The 18,040-nt window shown below is 45.7% G+C and overlaps 2 protein-coding genes across 2 annotated transcripts in view; both read right to left on the bottom strand.

Moving 5' to 3' along the window:
• The window catches only part of LOC140906196 (uncharacterized), a 42,596-nt gene that overhangs the window by 12,177 nt on the left and 12,379 nt on the right, over positions 1–18,040 (bottom strand). The window contains exons 8-14 of the mRNA XM_073329688.1: positions 17,687–18,028; positions 10,571–11,310; positions 9,941–10,132; positions 6,248–6,336; positions 5,512–5,719; positions 4,287–4,646; positions 3,185–3,311 (exon numbers count right to left, since the gene is read on the bottom strand). Of these exons, the coding sequence (XP_073185789.1) occupies positions 3,185–3,311; positions 4,287–4,646; positions 5,512–5,719; positions 6,248–6,336; positions 9,941–10,132; positions 10,571–11,310; positions 17,687–18,028 (2,058 nt within the window). The remainder of the gene's footprint in view (positions 1–3,184; positions 3,312–4,286; positions 4,647–5,511; positions 5,720–6,247; positions 6,337–9,940; positions 10,133–10,570; positions 11,311–17,686; positions 18,029–18,040) is intronic.
• On the bottom strand, positions 11,368–17,687 carry LOC140905762 (uncharacterized). The gene is made up of 2 exons (XM_073329198.1): positions 17,304–17,687; positions 11,368–15,672 (listed from the first exon to the last, which is right to left on the bottom strand). The coding sequence occupies exon 2, from the start codon at positions 15,620–15,622 to the stop codon at positions 13,328–13,330; it is 2,295 nt and encodes a 764-aa protein (XP_073185299.1). The 5' UTR covers positions 15,623–15,672; positions 17,304–17,687; the 3' UTR covers positions 11,368–13,327.

Below are 18,040 nucleotides of genomic sequence, written 5' to 3'. Positions count from 1 at the left end.
TGCCTCCACAAAAGGGCGTATAAGGAGGTGTGAACTCACTGACACTCAGTTCCTTGACTGTGAAGAAGAGCATCTGCAGCCGAGGGGAAGGAAGGTGGAACTGACATAGGGACAAAACATCTCAAAGAACTCGAGGTCCTATAAGGTAAATAACCTCTCCTCCTCCTTTGAGTGTATATGTCCCTATGGGTGCTCCACCAGAGGAGACTCTCAAGCAGTAAACTCCACAGGGAGGCAAGTCCAAGATGGTTCGGAGTACTGCGTCACCAAAGGCAGAAGTAGGTAAGATGGCATAATGCTTGGCAAAGGTGTAAACAGAAGACCAAGTTGCAGTCCTACACATTTCCGTTATGGGAATGTCTTTCAGCAGAGCTATAGTTGTGGACTGAGGTCCGGAGAGGAGCGTGCTGTCACTTTGTGAGGGGGCCGCATTGCAGCATGTTCTAAACAAGTTGAATTGCAACCCATTAGACAGTCTGAGTGGAAATAGGGTTTCCCTTCATCCTCTCAGCAGATGATACAAATAATCTCTGAGAAGCCCAGGTAGAAGGTTAGAGCTATTCTGACACCTAGTATAAGTAGACTGGTCTCCTCTCCAGAGGCTTTGGGTAAAACACCGATAGGCGGCTTTCATCTAGCTCTGCCATAAGAGCACTGAGCTCTTCCATTCTTCCAGCTGAAGAGACGGCTATAAGGAACTAAGTCTTGAGGGAGAGGTAGAAGTCTCCACCTCTCAAAGTGCTGCAACAGCCACTGGGACGTTGAAGCCAATGTAAGGAGGAGGACGCGGGCCCCGCCGGGGCTAGCAAGCATTCCATTAGAAGGAGCTTCAGTCTAGCCTCCCTGAACTGATCTTACACTTGGACAGAATGTGGGTGTCTCCAAGGCAGCTCAAATGCCTGTCACTACAGAGAAAAGACCTGTGGCAGGTTTGGCAGGACTTAAACCCCAGGATCTTTCGCATAATACAGAGTGTTAATGGACCAAAATGGACTATAGAAAGAAAAAGGGCGGGGGGGGGGGAGAAGCTGTGTTAAAACTGAATGCAGAAATAAAAATGATCACACAAACACAGGAAAAACTAAGAATAAATCACTATGTTAAGAAAGGCGGGAAGCTGAGAACCAGCGGACATGCAACCACTCCATCTCGAGCCGCAGGCAGTTGAGAAGGAACTGAGTGGCAGCAGGTCCGTGCCCCCCTATATCCCCTCATTTGGAGGCGCCACTCTGAGCAGATGTGGGCCTGCAGACACTGCTTTGTAGTTTCCAGTCAAGAGCACATAGCGTGCATGCATCCTACGGTGCAGCACCCTATGGACATACACTCAAAGAACTAGCTGATACAATGGTAGGACTGAGATTTTAAATCAGCAGAAGACTGATTTTACCACAGGATGGAGTGATCTGGATCTTTAAGGAAACGAAGGATGGTTTTGTATTTCAGGCACTGGCCTGCTACTCAGCACACCTGGGTTCAATTCCTGGCTCTGCCACAGACTCCCTGTGTGACCTGACAATCACTTAAACTTGCCAAACCTGATCCAAAGTGCTCTAAAGTCAATGGGAGACATTCCACATGCTTCAAAGGGTTTGGGAAAACTAGATAGCTGTAGCTCACGAAAGCTTATGCTCAAATAAATTTGTTAGTCTCTAAGGTGCCGCAAGTCCTCCTTTTCTTTTTGCGAATACAGACTAACATGGCTGTGTTAGGATATAGATATTCAGGCCTGTCTGTAAAGGCCTATCCTTTAAGAATTTAGGTGTATTCTTAATACTTGGCTAGTTATAGAGGTATAAAAGAAAGAATCAAAATCACTGTCTGATGGTGTAAGAGCCTTCTTTTACTGTGACAGTCTGAGGCCCTGTTCTTAGGCTAAGGCCTTTGGCTAAGCAGCAGAGGCAGCCATAAGCTGGGAAGCGAACGGTCACATCCTCACATTCCAAACTAGTCACACTGAAAGAAGGTGCTATTGGGCTCTTAGGAATACAATCCTGTCCTGATAGTGCCTATCGCCTCCAGAGAAAGGGAAGTGCCTAGATAATGTAAAAGGAAACTTAGTTTGATAGCATCCTGTCTGGCAAGAACTCACTTATCAATAGCTGGGATGTGAAATCCTCACTTCTGTATTGTTTTGTCATTATAGTTCCCACTTTGCTATTGTTTGTCTGTATAATCTCTGTCTGGTTCTGTGATTGTTCCTGTCTGCTGTATAACTAATTTTGCTGGGTGTAAACTAATTTAAGGTGGTGGGATATAATTGGTTACATAATCATGTTACAATATGTTAGGATTGGTTAGTTAAATTTCAGGAAAATGATTGGTTAAGGTATAGCTAAGCTGAACTCAAGTTTTACTATATAGTCTGCAGTCAATCAGGAAGTGAGGGGGTGGGTGTGTGTGGGGAAAAATGGGAACAGGGAATGTGGGTAAGGAAATTGGAATCATGTTTGGCTAAGGGCAGGAATGGGAACAAGGACACAGGTGTAAGGCTCTGTGGTGTCAGAGCTGGGAAGGAGGATACTAAGGAAGGAAACTGGAATCATGCTTGCTGGAAGTTCACCCCAATAAACATTGAATTGTTTGCACCTTTGGACTTCGGGTATTGTTGCTCTCTGTTCAAGCAACAAGGACCAGGGAAGTAAGTGGGTGAAGGAATAAGCCCCCTAACAGGCTGCTACTCTGAAACTAGATATTAGAGGCATCGCAGCGATGAACAGGCTCCTCGCGTACTCTGCAGCATGTAACTACAACGGTTATCTGCAGCTAGGAAGCACTGGACCAGATATACATCTGCAGTTTCCAATTTAGTTCTAAATAGGAGGGTGTGTGGTATGAGCTGTCGATTGCTAATGCTCTGGGAAGTAGTGATCCACTGGAAATCAAAGGAACTGGAGAATAACCTGCAATGGGAACCAGAGTAGGAACTGTTTCTAATCAGAGAGTGAAATAGCTATTAGCCAGGATCAATGGCTATTAACTAGGATGGGTAGGGATGTTGTCCCTAGCCTCTGTTTGCCAGAAGCTGGGAATGGGCGACAGGGAACGGATCACTTGATGATTACCTGTTCTATTCATTCCCTCTGGGGCACCTGGCATTGGCCACTGTAAGAAGACACGATACTTAGCTAGATGGACCTTTGGTCTGACCAGTATGGCCGTTCTTATGAAAACTGATCCTTACCCAGAGAGATCAGGGTCTCATAGTTCCCCTTCATAACATTCTTGTAAAGCTCTTTCTGCCATTCCTCTAAATTCTCCCACTCCTGTTCATTAAAATAGACTGAGATGTCATCAAATGTCACCGGCACCTGGAATCACAAGGGTTATAATAAGCTTCTTCTTAGACTATAAGGACCTGACCCAAAGCTCACTCAAGTGAATGCCACTGACTTCCATAGGTTATGGAGGAGATCCTTATGGCAGGGAATGAATCTTGTGCTGTGCTCTTAGATGCACCAAGACCGGAGCACGAATTTTAGCAGAAACTTTGAAGAATCAGGGCCAAATTCAGCAAGAAGATGTGTGTCTCCTGAAAAGTGCAGAGCACCCTCAGCTCCCACTGACTGCATGGAGCATTTGTAGGTGGTCTGTTGAGAGCATCTGGTTGGCTAGCTGTGGCGTAAGTTTCCAACCACTGTTTCCAAATTGCATCAGAAGTGATACATAAGTACACTCCTAATATTACTTTTTCACATCAGCACTTGCTGGAGATGAACAGCAAATCAGTGACTGAGCTGGAAACAGAGCCCAGATGTCCCGACTCTCAGTCCCGTACATTATCCACAAACGACTGGACCAACTGGATCTGGCCAGTAAGTTACTGGACACTTTGAAGCCAGTAAGATCACTCCCTGCACCTAAGGTGTAATAAAGTGAATTAAGGGGGCCTGCATATCAGAAGATATGAAAACCCGTTCAGTACCTAAGTTCCTATCCCTCAGCACTAGCTAGGACGGGATAGGCAACCTATGGCACGCGTGCCAAAGGCAAAACATAAGCTGATTTTCAGTGGCATTCACACTGCCCGGGTCCTGGCCACCGATCTGGGGGGCTCTACATTTTAATTTAACTTTAAATGAAGCTTCTTAAACATTTAAAAAACCTCATTTACTTTACTTACAACAATAGTTTAGTTATATATTATAGACATATAGAAAGAGACCTTCTAAAAAACTTAAAATGTATTACTGGCACAAAAAACCTTAAATTAGAGTAAAGAATAAATGAGGACTCAGCACACCACTTCTGAAAGGCTGCCAACCCCTAAGCTAGGATATTGTTACCTTGGGGACTTCTCCCTTAGTGCCTGGGGGCAGTCTTAAGATCCAGAAGTTCCTGTTTCTCAGCAGGTTTTCCATGTTCTCCAGCCTCCTCTGCAGGAAGTTATTCTCCTGGATCAGAGTTCCCAAAATAGTCCATTTACTCTCCAGCTGGTTACCAAATTCCATCGCTGTCTTCTCACAGTCTGTTAACTTCTTCTCAGTTGTCCCTGTTCTCCTCTCCAGATTCAGTAATCGTGAGGCATGGGAATTCACCTTCCTCTCCACAGCTTGGATGGCAGCCACTACTGTCCACAAGGAGATCTCTGTAGTGTGGTGATGGGCTTCATTCACAGGAGTTTGTTCGGGAACACCAGGAGCCTGCTTGCAGGAAGAAAAACGAAGTCAGTATCAGCAAAAAACAGCACAAGAACTGTTTCCCTTCCTGTAGTGAAGCAGATTTGAAATGGAAACCCCACAATGTCGGACTCATATCAAGTGTGGAACATTCATAGGCTTTAGGGCCAAAAGGGACCATTCGATCATCTAGCCTGATCTCCTGCGCCCCACAGGCCATTCAGTTTTACCCAGTTACCCCGGTACTGAGCCAGATAACTAGTGTAGCGGTCCTCAAACTGTGGGTCGCAATCCCCTGACTCCGTTTTCACGAGGCTGCGGGGGCAGCTCCGGGAAGCGGAAGGTGGGGGGTAGGGCCAGGTGTCCGGTTTTCAGCCGGAACGTCTGTCTGGCCGAAAAGGGATCCTGGCGGCTCCAGTCAGCACCACTCACCCGGCCCTTACTGCACGAACTAGCAACCGACGAGCTGGTGTCTTGACGCTCTCCACAAGCCCGCGCTCTGCGCACCCCGGCGGGGACCTACAGCCCCCCAGGGCGCCCACGGCCGGGGGCTCGGCGGAGCTTGGACACAACAGCAGGAAGCCCGAGCACGACGGCCGGTTTCTCTGGGGCAAGGGAGGCTCCCGCACAGACCGACAACCTCCCCGCCGGGCCGGGCCGGGCCGGGCGTGCGCCCAAGGGGGCCCCCGGAAACCGGGCAGCTTCCCCCCAGCGCCCGGGGCGGAGCTGAACCCCCCGGGGGTACCTGGGGAGCAGCGCCGGGCCCCGCCCCTGCCGCCAGGGACCCCCCAGCCCGGCCGGGCGGCACCGCGCTCCCGGGGCAGCCCGGGCCGGGCGGGGAGAAGCTCCCGGGGCCCGGGGCCCGAGGCCCCCCCGCCCGCCGGGCCCTTACCTGGGCAGCGGCCCGCTCGGCCATGGCCCCCCCGGGCGGGGCTGCTCCCGCTGCGGGCTGGGCAGAGTCCCGGCGCCGCCTCGCCACGGGCCGGCCCCGCTGCCGGGCGCCGCGCAGTGCATGCCGGGAGCGAGCCGCGGCCTCGCCCCCCCCCAAGAGAAGCGCCTGAGCCGGAATCCGCAGGGGCGCCGCGAGCGGACAGCGCCGCCTGCAGGGCGCGGCGGAGAACGCAGCTCGTGGCCCGGAAGGTTCAGCCCGAAAGGCCGCGTCCATCCTCCCCTGCTGTGCGAGCCCCGCCTCCCCCCAGCACCAGGCGGGGGTGCCCCTGTAAATACAACGGATATTGATTCAGAGATTTTACCCCCCCCTCCCTCCCTCCCCCCCCACCCACCAGGGTCCCCTCCCTCCCCACCAGGGTCCCCTCGACTGAGCTCCCGTACTAGCCCTTCCATGGCACCCCTTACCGCCCTGCACAATCCACACCAGAAAGAAATCCCCTTAAGTCGGGACCCAAGGAAGAGGAGGACTTGTGGCACCTTAGAGACTTAACACATTTAGCTGAGCACAAGCTTTCCTGAGCTACAGCTCCCTCCACCGGGTGCATTGCACAGCGGGCCAGTAAATACCTGGCCCTAGTGCCAGGGCCCGGGCTGGTGCAGTTACGGACAGATCACTCACGGCGCAAGCCCCTGCCAAGTGCCTTGGAAGGGTCATGGAGAAGCAGGGTTGTGCCAACCCTCCCAGCTTGGCCTGGACTCCCCAGCAGTTAAAGATGATGTCATGTGAGGAAATCTCCAGGAATTCGTCCAACCAAAGCTGGCAACCCTACAGAGAAGATCAAGGGCCCAGATTTATGAATAGTGGAAAGACTTCAGTGGGGCTACATCTGAACCCAGCCCTACCTGCTCCCTCGCAAATAAACCCACATTCTGCAGCATGGTCCCTGGATTATGCAGCAGTTTAAATTATGAAATTACAGGCCAGATCCTCAGATGGCATAGAGTAGCCTCGCTCTGTTGACTTCAACTTAACTAGGGTGATATACAGCCAGTGAGGAGCTGGGCCTAACTTTCGTTAAATGAGCTGAATATGAAATGATCAGTACAAGAGCCTGCATGTTATTTATTTTGATACTGAGCACAATTTATGTTGCCCCCACATTTTCAGCATTCAGTAGGCCCCAGATTTTTATTTCACTGCATCATTGAAGTTGTCATGGGGGAAAGATTCAGGCAGCTGGGACTTGGAGGATTAGCACAAATGGAGACATTAGAGGCAGTTTGGGACTGTAGGATAAGCACAGTAGTTTGATGTTTCTGCTAAAATGAGTAGCAGACTCAATGGTTTTTACATTTGAATTACCACTGTTAGGATCCAGAGGCAGCACCCTATACAGATGTGTGGGGCGAGTGGTTTCAGACAGTCTGCCAACACAAGAAAGCCACACCGCATGAGTTAGGTCAGGTCTGCACTACAGATCTATATCAGTCTAACTATGTCACTCAGGGTGTGAAATAATCCACCCCCGGAGCGATGCAGTTACACTGGCCTAATGCCTCGCATAGACAGCACTATGTTGGCATGAGAACTTCTCCCACCCCCATAACTACTGCCTCTACAGCAGGGGTTCTCAAACTGGGGGTCAGGACCCCTCAGGGGGTTGCGAGGTTATTACATGGGGGGGTTGCAAGCTGTCAGCCTCCACCCCAAACCCTGCTTTGCCTCCAGTATTTACAACGGTGTAAAATATATATACAAGTGTTTTTAATGTATAAGGGGGGGTGCACTCAGAGGCTTGCTGTGTGAAAGGGGTCACAAGTACGAAAGTCTGAGAACCCCTGTTCTAAAGGAAAGGAATTAACGACACCAATGCAAGAAACTCTCACCTTGGTGCTAAAGCACTAGAGTGGTGCACACAAAGACAAGCCCTTACATTCAGTTCAAGTTTCCAAGGTTATCTGGGCAATCATAAGACCTGCAGCCATAAGCTGAATAAGCGAAACACCGGATTCTGAAACACATGCTCTGGGTGGCTGGTTTTGGATTACCACAGCACTATAGGCCTTAACTTTTACCAACTCATAATTATGATTTCAATAGGACTACTCAGACTTAAAGTTACGCACCAAGACATGACGCTTCGTAGATAGTTTCAGGTGCTTATTTTTGCTCTCCGATTTGTAACTATTAGGTGAGCTATGGTTTTGGATTGAAATGTGCTACTTCTCAGATACTGTCTTGAAGACTGAAGTCTGAGACAAAAGAACTGCCTTTCCAGATGAGACCAGTTCTCCATCCCCGTCCAGGGGTCCATCTCCGACAGCAACCAGTACCAGCTCCTTCAGGGGAACAACAATTTCCATAGTGGAAGCTTCTTCTTAATCCCAGGCAGTTCGTGACAAGCTTATCCACTGGCACCTTGATCGTTGATTGAGGCCTGTAGGCTCAATCAGAATATAAATAATAAATTGGGGAGGAGGGAGAATAAATTCCCTGAAACAAGAGAGTGTTTAGATCCCTTATATCTTGTTATCCTAACAAGGGTAACTGTGACTGTTCTCATTATCTGTATAAGCATTGAATCATGCTTCTGGAACCCTACTGAGAAACTGGCATTGACAATATCTTGTAGCAGAGAGTTCCACGGGCTCATTATGTGTTGTGTAAAATAGGATTTATTTTTATCAGGTTTAAATTAGTTGCCTTTCAATTTCACTTGATAGCCTCTTGCTCTTGTTTATAAGACAGGGAAAACACGAGCACCCAATTACCTTCCATGCCATTTAACTCAAATACCAAAAACAGATGGGGAAAAAGAGCACTATTAAATATTTACCATTTTCACTCTTTAGATAAGTGCTGACACAACTCCCAATCTACACGTCTAGCTCTTCCAAAAAGACCCCTACAAAAACAGGGAAGACTAAACTTGATGTCAAGCAGGAAAAAGAAATGTTCTTTGGAAACTAACAAAAATCTTTCAGGTCTTTTGTATACATCACCATAAAGAAATGTAAGAGGGTGCACACCTAATTCTTCTGTCCCCTTTGCAATTCACCTCTAGGAATGCTGTGTTTTTACTATAGCCCTCCAAAGAGGCTCATCTGGTTTTTGTAGTCACCACACCCAACCCTCACCACAATGGACAATTATTTTTTGAATCAATAGGTTTTATGTCCATTTCACTTTTGTTACAATTTTTTTTATTAGAATAAATGTCAGATGGACAATGTTACAGGACAGATTTGTCATCCAGGTTACAAGACAAAAGAGGTACAGAAGAAAGGCAGACAAGAGCTTTGCATATCCATTTCAAGACAATTAGGATGCAGACTATATACAGGCCACCCAGTAACACCACCTCATATGGTACAAAAAGCAAAACCAGAATGGTACCCAGCACTAGTAGAGGGGAAGTAAGTAACCTGGTGTTATTGAACCACCAGTGTGAGTGGAAGGGGTGAGGGGGGTATCAGAAGCAATATACACTTACATAAGAAAACCTGTGCCATTTCTGTACCACCACAAACCTGGAATTTCCATGCTCAGAGTATTTATGAAACTACTCCCAAACCATAGCATCATCGGGAGAATCGTTGACGCTACCCAAGTTCAGCTTCTCAGTGTTCATAACAGCCCATTATTCCCTGCAAACCATTCATGGTGGGGAAGGATCATCAGCCATTCCCACCAGTGAGCGATGACAGAGTTTAGCTGCCATTATACATGTGAGAACATAAGTCCCGAAAAAAACCCACACAGAGAGACGAATTTTTATTGTTTAGGGGTTTTTTCCTTGCGAGGACAGGACAGGACAGGACAGGCGCAGCCCTAATGTTAAGATTATCGTCTGAACCTTGGACCAAAAGAAACCTATATTGGAGGAGAGCCAGCAAAGAAGGGCTTCTGCGCTGCAGGACAGCGACACCTTCCCACTAGGAGGGCAGGTATTAGGACACAAATCTTGCAGGAACAGCTGATGAGATTTCAGCCCCATTGAATCTAACCTAAACCCTAGCCCTCACTCTGCTCACCGGGATCCAGACATGCTTCCCCACCAGCCCTAGCCCAGCTCACACTGAACTGTGGGGCAAGCTTGTGAACATTCTGTCTGATGCTTTTAGAAGTCATTTCGACAGCAAGGTGGCGCATACAAATAGCACTGCACAGACCTAGACTCGGACACTGCCCCAGGGAGTGTACCAGCTAAGTAGGACAAGACACGGCATAGGAAAACAGATCAGGTGTGGGGATTATTGACTAGCAGGAGGAGGAAGGAGCAGGGGTTGCTCGGAGAGGAGAAATGGCTCTGTGCAGATGAGAACAGGGAGACCACTCCAGGGGTGTGGGGGGAGCATGATCCTGAGAAGGGGAGGAGTCGGGCAGACCTAGGAAGAAGGATCTGGACTCAGCACTCCCAGGTTTTTACCAGGAAGGTGCCAGGTATTTGCCGAACCACAGCAGTTAACCCTTTCACGCATGCAGATTCCTTCAGGCTCTGGAGAGCTAGAGCGCAGGTTTTACACCACTTGCCCTTCAGCAGATCCTGCCTCTCCCGCAGCGTCGAGTGAGCAAAGAGGGAGTCTGCCGCAAGCACTGCAATCTCGCACACTTTAGTCAGCTGGTGCGGAGTAGAGATCAGACGCTCTTCACAGGTTTGTCCAGGGAGCCTGTGGGAGGATGAGATGCCGGGGCCCAATAGGGTCATTTACAATTGGACAGGAACAGCCGCACCCCACACACACTCCAGCCCTGAGGCCTACCAAGCGCAGGGATGAACTGGTCTGGACATAACATGCTAGCTACAACCTAGTCACCCATCCCACTCCTTGGTGTTTTCCCGGTCTCCAGTCTTCGCCCTGGGGAAGCCTGCTCTGACTGGTCTGCCCTCTGCTGATCCTGTGGTGGCATCGTACCTGGGAAGACAGCCCTGCACTTTGCACACTGGCAGGGCGTCCCAGTCTCATGGCTCTGCAGACGCTTGTGGAAGCTGGCCCTGACCTTGTAGCTCTTCTTGCAGACAGTGCATTGGAACAGCCTCTCCCCAGAGCACGCTCACTGGCCATTGGGCAGACGCTGCTTCTGAGCGGACCTCAGCACACTGGCCGGCCCTCCCTCTGGCCTGGAGCTGCTGGCCCGCACAGAGCTCAGCGTGGCAGCTACAGTCCTTGCCACGCTCCACGCAGTCCTGGGGATGCTCCTTCCTATGCCCCCACTGGTATCTGAGGACACTCCCCTTCAGCTGGAAGCTCTTCCCGCACACTACACACTGGAACGGCCTCTCCTCCACGCGGACTTGTTGGTGATTCAGAAGGAGCCACTTCCGGCTGTAGGTCTGCTCACAGCCGGTGTGTTTATACGGCCTCTCCCCAGCGTGGCTCGCATAGTGTCGGATGAACTCCAAATGGCACCAGAAGCTCCTGGCACACTCAGTGCACTGATAAGGTATCTCTCTGGAACAGCTCCTGTGCTGTTTCCCAAAGCTCACTTTCAGCCGGAAGCTCTTCCCACCCTTCGTACACGTGATATATGGCCTCCCTCCCGCGTGGCTTGCCTGATGGACGAGGAGAGGGTTGGTGCCACCCAAATCTCTTCCACTTGAAGTCGGCTCCCCCAAGACAGTGCCTGCCAGGCTCCTTGGCGGCGTTAGGGAGCCGCACTGACCCTCCCAAGCTGTTGTAGCAACCAGACTCTGGGAAACACTTTCCCCTGAACTTCCAAAGAGCATGTCACGCGGCTCCAAGTCTTCAGGATCTTCTTCATGTTCCTGCACCTCCGTTTTAATCACAATCACCTCATCTGCAGCAATAGAGAGAGAATCAGCGACATCACTCCCTTTGCCTGTGTGAGCGAGAGAAAGAAGCCTCTGCTGATTCAGCCATTCAGTGACTCAATGCAGAAAAAACTAAACCTGTCGGCTTATTGAACGTGGCCGATAAAGTAGACAAGGGTGACAGTTTTCAAAAGAGCCTAGGTGGCTTAGGAAACTTAGTCCCATTTTGAAAAGTTACTAGAGACTTTTGAAACTGGGATTTAGGCACTTTTGAAAACTTTACCCAAGATAAATAATGAGTGCACGCACACATGATCTAGGGCCCGATTTGAAAAATCAGCAGAGCAGCCCCCTTCCTGCTCAACACTTCTGAAAATCAGACCATTAGCCTCTAAACTGAGAGAGGAGATTTCTGCCCTGAAAACCTGTCTGTAAACGAGAAGCTTCACATCTTTGGGTGGAGCTCTGGGAAAAGGGTGTATTTAAGTACCGGAGTATGAGGGTCAGCGCTGAGTCCAGAAGGTCTAGACAACTGGAGAGCAAAAACTATCTAGTTAAGGTTATAATTCTATTCCCATTATAATCCTATTTTCAGAAACTCAGTCTTCAAAAGTTACCCTTTTGCCCCGAAACTTTTCATATATGGTCTGAAACCAAAGGAGATTTCCTTCCCCAAATTTGAGTGACATTTGTCTGGACATTCATAGAAAAATGTAATTAACCTTCTCAGTTTTGTAATTTTGCTGCTGATATTGGCGCTTAATAGTATCTTAAACTTGTGGGGTCAAATTCTCAGCTGGGGTAAATCGTCATTCCTCCATTGACCTTGATGGCGCTCCACCAATTTACAAATTTCACATGTGGCTAGTCCTTAGTGAGGAATAACTGCTTAGTAAATGGGGGGAAGGGTATTTTAAACAGTAAAGTCATAACGCATAAAAAGTGTTTTTTGTGAATGTGCTGTAAAAATCAGGGATTTGGAGCAATCAAATTTTTGAATTGCTCCGCTCCAGCTCCACTCCGGCACCAACAGTGACTGCTCCAGCTCCGCTCCAGCTTGGCTCCGACCTCTGACTCAAATTCATATTTAACTAAATAAAAAAGTGCATTCTGTCATTTTGAAAAAACATTTTTATTCAGACTTTTAAAACCATTTAAATGTCATCAACAATGATACAAACTAGAATCATTCATAATTCATTCTGTAAAAAATTATTGCAGCAATCAAGTCATCTTTCACACCCTGACGCAAACCATTTAAAATTAACTTTAAAGCCGAAAACAGTCGCTCTACACCAGATTGAGTTGTTGGCATGCTCGAAGCAATTGTAAAGTCAGAAGGAACAACTGCGATCATCTCGTCTGACTGCCTATATTCCACTACAGGATTTCCCTGAATTAACTTCTGTTTCACAAACAGCAGCTCTTTTAGAAAAACATCCAATCTTGATTTAAAAATTGTCAGTGATGGAGAATTCACTACAACACTTGATAAATTGTTCCAATGGCTAATCACCCTCACTGTTAAAAATTAGTGTCTTACTTCTTGTCTGAATTTGTCTAGCTTCAATTTCCAGCCACTGGATCGTGTTACACGTTTGGCTGCTATAATCATAGGACCACAGGGTCAGAGGGGACCGCAAGGATCATCTAGTCTAACCCCCTGCCAAGATTCAGGATTTGTTGTGTTTAAACCACCCAAGACAGATGGCTCTCCAGCCTCCTATTGAAAAGCTCCAGTGAAGAAGCTTCCACAACCTCCCCAGGTGTCTGTTCCTTTGTCCTACTGTTCTTACACTGAGGCAGTTCTTCCTGAGATTTCATCTATCTGCTCTGCTGCAGTTTTAACCAGGGATTTGGAGCAATCACATTTTTGAATTGCTCCGCTCCGGCACCAATAGTGACTGCTCCAGCTCCGCTCCGACTCCGCTCCGCGACTCAGATTAATTTTTAACTAAATAAAAAAGTGCATTCTGTCATTTTGATAAAACATTTTTATTCAGACTTTTAAAACCATTTAATTATCAACGATACAAACTAGAATCATTCATAATTCATTCTGTAAAAAATTATTGCAGCAATCAAGTCGTCTTTCACACCCTGATGCAAACCATTTAAAATTAACTTTAAAGCCGAAAACAGTCGCTCTACACCAGCTTGAGTTGTTGGCATGCTCGAAGCAATTCTACAGGCAGCCTGAATGCGGTGTGGGTAGCTGTGAATGGCCTCAAAAACACACTTAACTTTCAGCCTCCCAATAGACTCCATCGCCTCACAATCTTCCCGAAAGTTTCTCTCAAATAACGCTTCGTTACAATTATGAATTGCAGAAACTCGCCGGCGTCTTTCTTGTTTATCCAATTCCTTTTCGAAGGCGTCCTCTTCTGAAGAATTGGTGCTTGAATTATCTCCATTTCCCTGTGATGGTTGAAGACGTCTCAGGGATGGACGCTCAAACAAGTTCAGAGTGGATACGGAAGTTTGAGAACAGCCTGCTATTTCTGAAGGATGTGAACTTTCCGAAAACGCAAATTCGATGGTTGAGGACTCCTTCTGTTGTGTTTTGTTTTCTTCAACCTCTTTCGCCGAGTTCAAATGTAGCAATAGATTTTGTTTTTCGAGTCGTCGAGCAATATCAAGGAGCCCTTCCTTTGCCTTTGGTATTTCCCTTGAGGTAAGAAGAATCCGATACCGTGGGTCAACATAAACTCCAGCAAGGAAATGAATATTGTCAAAAAGCTTCTCTTCGTGTTTCTGCATGGAGGATAGAATTCCTTCTGCAATTTGTCCACCATTTTCTTGCAAGAATTTTGACAGTTTTCGCCATTCCTTCATTAAAACTCCCGGGGTTACATCGACAGCTTGAAGATTCACGGTTGTTTGGTTTGGTTTTGCCAAGAGGTCTCGCAGGTTCTTCACTTCTTCCCATTCAGCTTTTGTTAACTTGAGTTCTCTTGTTCCAGCAGCAGCCGCCACTTGTTCACAGTAAGATTGAAAAACGAGAAGCTGATCAATCATCGCAAATGTTGAACCCCAGTGAGTCACCGTATCCAATGATTGAGTTACCCCATGTAGATCAAGCAGAACACTTTGAATACTTGGGGTTCGTAGTTTGACAACGACTTGTCGAATTTTTGCCAGAAATTTCTTTGCATGTTCTTTGTTCAGTCCATCCCAGATTGCCAACTGAAGAGTGTGAATACCACACCTCATCAGTTGGACTTTTGAGTCATCCTCATGAAGCCATGTTGGAAGTATGAGGCTGGGGTCATTAACCCATTGCGCAGCAGCATCCATGTTGAGTTCGATTTCATCCATTCCTTTAGTGCCTTCATCAGGCAAAACAGCTTCAGTTCTGTCCACATCTGTGTTCTCAGAGGTGGAAATGGTTTCATTGTCCTCGCTGAAATTTTTGACGGCACACGTCATGTTTGCTGCATTGTCAACGCAGATGCTCAGCACTTGCATTTCACTGATCCCAAATTTTTCTAAAATAGCTTTTACTTGACTTTTCACGTACGAAGAATTGTGACGCCCTTCAGTGTCGATTATGTCCAAGGTTTTTACCACAGCTTTATCTTTTCCTTCTTCATAGTACTGAGCACTGATTGCAAGGAAATGTCTGTTTCCACGAGTTGCCGCATCCATTTTCAGGTAGCACAATTTTTGCTCCAAAGCTTTCTTGAGCTCTTGGCGACCAGACTCAGCTGTGCTGACAACTAAATGACGAACCGCATCGTGCCCCGTCAAAACGCCAAGCTGCCGACCCATTTCACCTGCAATTTTTTGGAATCCTTTGTTCTTTAGCCTGAAGGTAGTGAGCGGTGTTGAACTCAAGCAAACCATTTCCATCAGCCCTTCACGGAAAGTATTGGCATCCATGGTGACTGTAACCTTTGAGGACTTCAAATATGAGTCAAGTTTTGTTTGCTCAATTTTGGGTTTCTTTTCAGATGAAGCTCCACAAAAAATCTTTTCTCCGGGAGTTTTCAAAGAGCCAGATGGACGTCGTTTAGCCGCATCAGTTTTCTGTTTTGCCTCATCTTCCTGGTCCTTTTTTGTAACCAGAGCTGCATAGTTTTCAGGATGGTTACGTTTTACATGCCGCCAAAGGTTGAAACTTTTCACGGCACTTGCTTCACTTGTCTTGAAGCTACATGGTTTGAGCTCGCCATTCACTTCCTTTTCCACCTTGCACGTTGCCGATTTCTTCTTTGCTTTTCGCAAAAGCCCAGATTTGGGGTTTTCAAATTCAAAAGTAAAGACGTCGTTGAGATCTTTTTCTGTAAATCGGCTATCAATTATGGGGGGCAGATTTGATTTTTTTGTTGAAGCCATGGCCAAATCTTCTTGTGCTGCTACCGCCTCCGAAGGTTTCTTGTTATGATCTTAGAAAAGCAATGAACAAAAGCATTACATTTTTTATAATGTACCTGCTTGGGATATCTTAACCACTTAAGGTACTTCGAATTTATTTTGGATTTTCTGGACAAAAAAATGATCGCATTTTCTTTTTACACAAAATTATTAATAAAGTATATTTTAATATTTTAACATGTTTCTTGCAGTTTTAATGAAGTAAGAAGTATTTTTAATACACATAATATACATTTTTATTTATAAATTGCAAGTTAGTTTTTCTTATGAAATTTTGCTGTAAAAATATTCAAAATATTTTACAAGTTTTTAATTAATATCTCAAAAATGCTTTAATATAGATATAGCAATGAAATGTGGTAGGTGCCGTAGCATTAGTACGTGCTATCGCTGTTCTACAACATTAACTTTTGGGAAGTAACGAGGCCACACGTTACAAGGCTGAAAATCAACTTTAAACAGGAAAGCGGATTCAAATTGCAAGCACAGTCCTTTTAGTAAAGAAAGCAAATTTTTGGAAATTTTTGCTTCATCAACCTGAATAGATTATACAAGATAGAGCAAATAACAGGTTCAATCTTGTATGATGTTTCCAGCCTGATGAAGGAAAAACATATTTCTGAAAATTTGCTCTCTTTACTAAAAGGACGGTGCTTGCAATTTGAATCTGCTTTCCCGTTAAAGTTGATTTCCAGCGTTCTATCATACAACAGCATTCAAATAACATTATTTAAACTACAGGCGTCGTGAACTGGGGGGACTACTGGGCCAATTTTATTTAATATTTTTTAAATCTTTGACTGTTTAACAGATACGACCCTGGAATATGATTTAATGCTAAAACATGCATTAAAACGGTACTCTTAATTTATTTTGTATAACTAACTGTTTCCGAGAAAACTGTTTAAAAATTTTAATCTGCTTAGATGCTTAGAATGATACAAACAATTTTACTTATTTATTTTTCAACTTTGGAACCATACATTTTAAACGTAATAATAAACAACCAAAAATTACTAACTTATTATGGAACATAATATTACTGCTCATAGCCAGGAGCAGTCAATGACAAGCCTTTCTTGAAATATGAAATAAAAATGACCAACAGCCAGTTCGGGATGCCTACGGTTTAAATAATTTTGGATAATGTAATATGATAGCACATACTAATGCTAAGACAGACATAATTTCATTACTTTATATTAAAGCATTTTTGAGATATTAATCAGAAATTAACTTTTCATCACCTCGTTGAAGGAACTGTAACTCCCTTAGGAAGAATTTTAGGACACGTGTTCACAGAAACGTTTTTCTTGAAATGACCTAAGAATTCACCCCCAAAGTTGTGTTGGACATTTTCCAACCACTCTGGATATATCACAAAAATCACTCCCAATTTAGGTAAAAATGTTTACTGTATATTTATATGCTGCACACGACTTTTTCAGTAAATTTAAAATTACAAACTCCAAAAGAGCGTTGAACAGATGGCATATACAATAAGTCCGCCAGAGTGATACGGGAGCATGTACAAATGTACCGGTAACGAGAGCCAGTGTGAGAAATTAGCTTAAGTGATTAATATCTCTTGCGATATCTTAATATATCAATAAACAAAAACATTATTTTTTTTGCAATATACCTGTTTGCGATATCTTAAATGTTGCGTCTTGCGTCACACTTTTCCGTAATGGCAGCACTCAGCGCATCTCGTTGATCAACCCTTACAAAAGAAGTATCAACACATACTAATCTAACTATCTAACTAATCTATGCAAGTACGTACTCGCCTAACCTTGGCACAAGGGTGGGAGCAGTCTGCAGTGTTGCCGGATGTCTGATAATTATCTGATTCTTTAATAAAACATATCTCTAAAAAACTTGGTAATTTTGTATCTGTACATTAAATCTTGATTTCGGCCAAAGTGAGAAGAACTGTGACATATTATGTAAAGTAGATGTTAATATCAATTGTTATACAATCTGAAACTTTTTGGCACCATTAGGACTTTCTTGCTGAATATCATTCATTTGGATTGAAAATGAAAAAAGAAACTGGAGCAGTGGAGCAGTCAAGATTTTCTGTGCTCCGGCTCCAGGCAAAAACCTGCAGCTCCACTGGTCCGTGCTCCAGCTCCGGGCTCCACTCCAAAGCCCTGGTAAAAATGTCTATTAAATAGTTAGTCCGTGATTCAATACAGCTGCGAAGTTTACACTGTGCCACCTTGTCCAATACTGCTGCTAGGCACTGGATATATTTACTGAGTGCTGCGAACAAATAATGCACAGCGTTGCAAAAACCCGCCAGACACATCTCAATTGCAGCACAGGTAGCTTCTCCCTCCTCCCCTATTTTTTCCTTCTTTTCTGTCTTTTTAA

The sequence above is a fragment of the Lepidochelys kempii genome, chromosome 2, assembly GCF_965140265.1.
Source record: "Lepidochelys kempii isolate rLepKem1 chromosome 2, rLepKem1.hap2, whole genome shotgun sequence".
Classification (NCBI taxonomy): Eukaryota; Metazoa; Chordata; order Testudines; family Cheloniidae; genus Lepidochelys; species Lepidochelys kempii.
Note: the sequence above shows the minus strand (reverse complement) of the source record. Positions and strands in the feature narration are given on the sequence as shown.